At 52.8% G+C, this 7,143-nt stretch overlaps 1 protein-coding gene across 1 annotated transcript in view; it reads right to left on the bottom strand.

Annotated features, from left to right (window-relative positions):
• LOC141979310 (cytokine receptor common subunit beta-like) overlaps positions 1–7,143 on the bottom strand; it is a 30,584-nt gene continuing 23,441 nt past the window's right edge. The window contains exons 11-14 of the mRNA XM_074941532.1: positions 5,944–6,034; positions 5,593–5,662; positions 4,000–4,103; positions 1–2,550 (exon numbers count right to left, since the gene is read on the bottom strand). Coding sequence (XP_074797633.1) covers positions 1,293–2,550; positions 4,000–4,103; positions 5,593–5,662; positions 5,944–6,034 — 1,523 coding nt within the window. The 3' untranslated portion in view covers positions 1–1,292. The remainder of the gene's footprint in view (positions 2,551–3,999; positions 4,104–5,592; positions 5,663–5,943; positions 6,035–7,143) is intronic.

Here is a 7,143-nt window from a genome sequence, read left to right as displayed (position 1 = left end):
TCCGCCTCAGGTTCCTTGCTCCCAGGCAGCCAACCCTTCCCACTCCAGGGCTAGGGTGAGACTTCTACAGCTCTGGCCTCCAGCCCTCATATCAGTGCCAGCTGTGGCCGGATTAAGCCATCCACACCTGGGGCCAACTATCTCGCCAGCCTCCCTCAGCTGCTCTTAATCCATTTTACTTTGGAGTGGGGCAGCCACCCCACTACACTCCCCTCATCAGCCATGTCACACAAATATACCAAAGTCAGACTCAGACATCCTACGTGGTAGGTGACACATCTAACTCAATCAGTAACAGAGCTGACCCATGGATTGAGAGATGATTTTGCTAGGTCTGATCACTGGGTGGCAGCTCTGAGTCAATGTTGTTCCCTTGCAGAAAGGAGCAGGAAAGAACTGAGTTCTCTTTCCCTGGCACTGTTACTCACCAAAGCAGCTAGCTAGTTGCTACCATCTCCTACAAACAGTCAGTGTACTGGGAATCCAGCATGTCATAGTATTTGAGCAATTAGAGATAGAAGAGATCCATTAGACCATAGTTTGTCCACTTGCACAACCTTTCCCCTGCCCCAACCCCAGTTTTCCCTGCAATAATATATGTCCTCTCTGGCTTTGTCTAGTCTGGTTTTATGTGTCCTGGTGATGGGGCTTCCACTACCTCCCTAGAGACATCATTCTGCAGGATAGAGTCACAGATAGGAAAGGTTTCTTCAGCTGCAGCCAAGTTTCCCCATTGCTGTTTCACCCCTTGACTCCTTGTCCCATCCTTAGCAATTCCAATCCCTCCTTGACAGGTTTGCTATCTACATCCTTCCAACACTAATTCTTCTGGATGAGTATTATCTCTCTAAATAAACTAGATCTGTTTTCAGAATGTGAGGCATTTCATTCCAGGTGCTTACACCAGAATCTTATCCGTGACATGACGTTTGATCGTTCATGCTGTGAAGTTTGCATTGAACTCAATATTACATTGCAGCAGAAGCGTGGCAAAGCTAACATGATAATGGCAGGGGGATTAGAGCTGTGTGTAACGAGCAGATCTCTCCAATGGGGAGAGATTTCCTGGTTTCTCTAGCCAAGTACGCTGATACAGCTGAGGAGGATGTGGTGCTGATTGACATCTGCCACCCACTTTGGAAGAAGGAGGGCTGGGAAGAAGAATTGCCCTTTGTTTTTCCTGCCTGGGTTCGGGAGGGGAAACAGTGATGACAAGAAGAGGTAACATGCTTCGAGTGGGGGACTCGAATCCATTCACCTGTTCTCTTGCCCTCACCAGTCCTCTTGTAGCACTAGCACAGTTCCTTGGCCCTGACAGCTGGTTCCTGTCCTGCCCACGGAGGCAACACAAAGTAATCGTCACACTTCAGGGTTTTGAAGAGCTGAATGGCCTGCATGTGAAGAGCAGGCTCTCGCTTGCTATTGACAGATTCTCCATCACAGGGCGGCTTTCCAAATGCCTGTCTGGCTTCTGATGTCTGATCAGCCAGGGGGCCTTTCTCACCCACGGGGGGCTTCTCACCAGGTTTGAGGCCGGGAAAGAAGCAGTATTCCCCCACCTGGCGTAGAAAAACTGGTCCGGTGCCATCGGGGTTGAACATGACCACATTATCCTCTTGCCCAGGCTCGGCTTTAGCAAAATCAACCCCCTCCGATAGGATGGGTGGGGAAAAACCAACGGGTTCTGGAGTGCCACAGGGAGCCTTGGGGAACATAACATAGCTCCCAAATCCAGAGAGAGTGGCTGATGCTGGAGATGGAACTGGGACTGCGACACCAGGTTTTTCAGGGCCCAACTTGGGGCTAGGGGTGCCCTCCGTGGCATGGGGCAGTTGTGGGTTGGATGACAACATGCCAGAAGCAGTGGGCATCCCCTCCAGCGGGGCCTGTGCAGGGGACAGATGGGCAGAGTCTCTTGCTGGCATCAGTGACAGACCTTCCGTGGTGACGTATCCCAGTGGCAATTTCTGACCGGAATTGTTTAAGATGGCAGCAATCGGTGACCTTTGACCTTTGGTGTCCCCTTGTGCCACTTCCCCACCTGCTGGCTGGCCTTGTGGCCCTTCTTGCCCTCCAGCAAGTGGCTGCTTCATCTCTTTCTCAGCAGGAAGTGAGACGGGGTGGAGCTGAGCTTCTCCTCTCTCCTCCTCCACCAGCAGGATCTGGGAAGAGGCCCCCTGGGGTAGGGACACGTACTCCAGGGACGCTGGCCTCCCCCTGGTTCCCAGTGGGGCAGCTTCCTGGTCCTGATGAATGTCAGGCAGGGAGCACCCATGGGGGAAGTGCAAGTATGGACCATTAAAGTCAAAGCAGGACATGGGTGCCTGAGAAGCAGTGACCTTAGCACTGCTCCTCCAGGGGAGCGTGGCTGGTGACAAGGACTGACTGGTGCTCTGACTCGAACGGCAGCTAGCTGGGGCTGCAGGATGTGGAGCTGGAGTTGTCATTTCAAGAGTCTGATACGGGTTCTCTGGGTCCAGTGCACCAAGGAAGCACATCATCCTCTCGGTCACGACTGCAGGGAGATCTGCTGAACTAACCTTCATCTGTCTGCAAGGGGGAAACAAGAGGAATCAGAGAAGTCACCCTGCAGAGAACGTCACATAGACAGGGAGTGGAGCTGAGGGCCTCCTGGGAGAAAGGTCTTCTGCGGGTTAGAAGGAATCTTTCCCTGGGGGCAGATTATCGCATAACTGCCTATGGCAGAATTTCTTGTGCTTTCCTCTGAAGCAGCTGGCACCGGCATCTATTCTTGGCAAGATACTGGACTAGATGGACCATTGGCTGGACCCAGTCTGGCAATTTCTGTGTTTCTTGAGTCTAAGGGGCCCAAGCAGCACATCACCCTTCAGAGACCGTGATCACCACCACCTACATTATATATAGCACCAGACCTTTGCCTGGCACTGGGCGGAGTTTATAAAAAGACATGGCCCCTGCCGCAAGGAACTTACAGCCACTGAGGTAGAAGGTAGAAAAAGGGAGGGGGCAAACAAGGAGTGATGGGGGTTCAAATAAATACAAATAATGGCCTGCGCTTTCCAAAAGTGACCAGTGATGGCTGGGCACCCACCCATGGGCAGTGGGTATCAAAGGCCAGGGGAGACTAAGCCTCCCGTAACTGAGGCCGTGGCCTTGCCCGTGATCCACCCCTAGGCCATGCCCTCACTCCCCCTCGCCCCTTAAGCCAGCAGGGGCTCAGCTCCTTCCAGTGGCCTGGAGCTCGGGGTTGGTGCTGGCAGCCCAGGGCTGGGGTGGCCAGTGGTGGCTCAAGGAGGGTGAAGAGCCTCTGTCCCCAACCTGGAAGGGGAGAGCCCTCTAAGCCCTGGGAGAAGGGGTACAGCTATAAGTGTCTCCAAGTTGGGACTCAGGCTATTCTAACTGAATACGGCCTTCCTCAGGCTACTCTTCTTAACCCAGAATCCCTCACAGCATAGAGCATGATGGGTACCCTGCCTCAGCACAACCTCCCTACACCAGGAGCTGTGAGGAGGGCAGTCTTGGGCTTCTTACATTGGCCCCACACTACTGCATTGGAGGATTTATCCTCTGTCCTATTGCAGCCCCAGCTGGCTCTTGTATGCTGCCAGAGCCAGAATCAGCCCCAAGAGTGGTGAGGGCCTCACATCCAGGTGGCAGGAAAATAGGGTGTGTAGGGGAGGGGGCGTGTATGCATCTGTATGCTGGGAGTGCTTAACCACCTCCATTTCCAGATTGGGAAATCAAAGGCAAGCCCATTACCAGAAGGAGAGATCAGGGAGGAAGGGCTCAGGGTTTGGGACTGGTGTTTCCAGGGAGCCAGGGAGAGCAGGGGCTGCAAGTCCATCCATTGACATTTCCAGATGGGCACATGGAGGATGTGCCAAGGTTTATCATTCACACCAGTTACATTTGCCATCCCTCCCTGATGGGATCAGCCACCCACAGGAACTGAGATGCCACCATCACCAAGCAACGCCTCAGAGAGTATCACCACTGAGCAGTGCACTGACCACTCACCCATCCAGCACTTGGATGCAGCTGGCCAGGTCCATCTTCTCGGAAGGGCTCTGCTTGCCAAAGTCCAGCTGGCTGCTCGGCAGCGGAATTCCAAGTGCTACTTTCTGAAAAGAGACAAGGGCAGATAGCACTCCTGGCAGACAGAGGGTGATTCCCTGAGGGCAGAGGGGAGCCAGAAGCCCCATAGTGGAGATACCACAGTGTGTGGTAGCACTTTAACCCCTCTTGGGGGCAACATTGCTCCTGGGGACTGGTGGTTTGATGGGGGGAATAGGTCTGGAGGCCCCTGCTGGAGGCCTTGTGGCCCTGCCTCACCACACCCCAGAAAAGAGCAGAGGAGAAGTCCTCCAGGCAGTCTAGAGTGGCTGCAGGGGAGCAGCTAATCAGAGAGGCTGCTGGAGTGACCAATCAGGGGGCAGAAGGGCCATATAAAAGGAAGCAGCAGGGACACAGCAGTCAGTTGCTGCCTGGAGCTTGAAGAATGGGTGCATGGCTGGCTGGAAGAGTAGCAGGACTATGGCCAGCTCAGTGTGGGCAGGCTGAGCCCAGGACCTAGCCAGACCAGGCAAGGGTACCATGATGGGCCCTGCTGGTCTGGTTGAAGACTAAACCCAGGGAGAGCTGCCAAAAAGACACTAACCGAGGGTCCCGAGATGGGCTCCTTTGGGGCTGTTAAAGAAGGCAGTACCTCCGGAGGAAGCCTTGGTGCTACAGCTCCATACCAGGGCCATGAGCAAGAACGAGAGACTGTACACCCCAGAAGGGGGGACAGTGTGTGTGACTCAGCCGGAGGGGGGTGTGTGCTCATGACAGGCAGGTGCCACCCCATTGTAAGAACTGAAAAGAAAGCAGGCTCACACCCAACCAGGAAGGGGGCACCTGCAAGAGGTGTGTACTGCCCTGTTCAAAACTGAGTAATTGCAGTCATGTATTGGCCAGAGAGGGGGCGCTCACAAGTGTAAGGTAAAACACAGTGGCAAAAATCCTGCTATCTCCTGGGCTTCTCCTATGCACCAATGGGCAGGGTCCTCAGACAATGAGTCCCCACATGTGCCGTGAAAGGATAAAGGCTTGAGAGGGCAATTAACCTGCCTGCTTGAACCTGGAGGATGGGCCAGGACTAATCAGAAGTAAAGCCCAGGTGGGGAAGAGAAGGGCTTGTGGCCATAAAGAGCTGAGTGAGCCTCGTGGGAGGAAGGAGACCCAGGGGAGAGGAGGTGGGAAGTAACCTGAGAGAAGGCTGAGAGAGAGGAGGCAGAGCAGACAGGCTACTCCAGGGGTGAGTGGGAAGCCTGACTGGAGACAGGGGCCCTGAAGGGCACTAACCTGCCTGAGCCCCTGAGAGAGGGGAGGTGCGTGCCAGCCGCTGGACAGTGGGGCTGTTGAAAGCACAGGACCTGTGAGGCCGAGGTGGCCAGCTGAGCCCAGCCAGGCTGAGGGTTTGGTTTTGTTTACAGTTCTATTGGACTTGGTCAAGAACTCGGCTGGCCAGAAGCGGCAGGACTCTGTCAAGTCGTCAGACCAGAGGGCCGGGATACTCTTACAGCTGGAGTAGGCCAAAGGGTAGTAGGGGAAAGCTCAGTTCTCTCTTACCTGGAGGTAGCTCTGGAGCAGCTGACTCCTGCCGGGATTTGGAATCTTTTCCTCCCATTTTTTCTTCTTGCTGTAACAAGACAGAGTTTGCAGGGTCACTTCTCTTGGGAGGAGGCTACACCAGATACACAGCCTTACCCTGGGCCCCCTTGTCAACCCAGAGGTCCTGAAACTCCATGGCCCTACACTCAAGCTGCTGTCTGACATGGAGAGAGCTCTGCGCTGCACCCCAGGCATATCTCCAGCTTAACTAAGCCCTAGATCAAGGATAGGGATGTGCCCATGCAGCACCTCCCTGCACTCACTCTATCAGTGTGTCTGGTGAATCTCCAACTCCCAGTGCAGACTTACCTGAGTAGGCGTCTATAACCACACCAGCCAAATGCTATCAGCACGATGGTGAAGACTGGGACCAGCAGTGGGAGAATCAGTGGTGACCCGGCTGAGGCAGATAAATGAGAGAGAGAGAGAGAGATATAGACAGCAACAGAAAATGGCTTCATTCTATATCGAAACTTACATTCTGGATGCTCTTTTGGGATGATACTGAGGTCAGGAAAATGTAGGTTGCCTGTCAAGTCACGAGTCCTAACTGATAGGTGTGTTAGACCATGGAATACTCACCCACTTGGGATAGACTAGATGTGACCTAATCAGGAGAGCTGGGCAAAGTACCAGGAGAATGAATTGGTCAACACATTTGCTAAATCCAACTCTTGATTTGGTCTGAGCCCCTTCTTTGGGTTTTTCATGAACATCTGGACAACCAGTTTGTTTGTGCAAACATCTGGGGACGAGCTTGTATTTGTGTGAGTCTTCATATGCTCACAGACCTCATACGTTCCCAAGAAAGAATTCCCTCTCCTGCATAACTCCAAGGGACAGGGTCTCCCAGGAGGTGCTGTGGAAATGGGGTTCTCTTCTACAGATCTCATTAGGTCAACCCCAAATGGGATATAGTCCTCAAGCCCCTGTTCTCCCCAGTCCCATGTTAGGACTATTTTAAAAAAACTAAAGAAATTCCCAGAGCAAATAACTTTGTTAAAGTGAAGTTCAGACTGAGGGATTATCTATACTTATGGCTAAATCGGCCTTGTTGCAATCAGTGCAGCAGTGTCAATTTAGTGGGACTGGTGAGGATACACGAAGTCGATGGGAAAGCACTCTCCCATCGACATGTGTACTCCGCCTCCCTAGGAGGCAGAAGGTAAGTTGGCCAGAGAGCGTCTCCCGTCAACACAGCATGGGGATCTGAGGGTCATAGTGGACCACAAGCTAAATATGAGTAAACAGTGTAACATTGTTGTGAAAAAAAGCGAACGTCATTCTGGGATGTATAAGCAGGAGTGTTGTAAGCAAGACACGAGAAGTAATTCTTCTGCTCTACTCCGCGCTGATCAGGCCTCAACTGGAGTATTGTGTCCAGTTCTAGGTGCCACATTTCAGGAAAGATGTGGACAAATTGGAGAAAGTCCAGAGAAGAGCAACAAAAATTATGAATGGTCTAGAAAACATGACCTATGACAGAATATTGAAAAAACTGGGTGTGTT

This window comes from Natator depressus, chromosome 1 (genome assembly GCF_965152275.1).
Source record: "Natator depressus isolate rNatDep1 chromosome 1, rNatDep2.hap1, whole genome shotgun sequence".
Classification (NCBI taxonomy): domain Eukaryota; kingdom Metazoa; phylum Chordata; order Testudines; family Cheloniidae; genus Natator; species Natator depressus.
The sequence above is the reverse complement of the archived record's forward strand: the minus strand, read 5'-3'. Positions and strand labels throughout refer to the sequence as shown.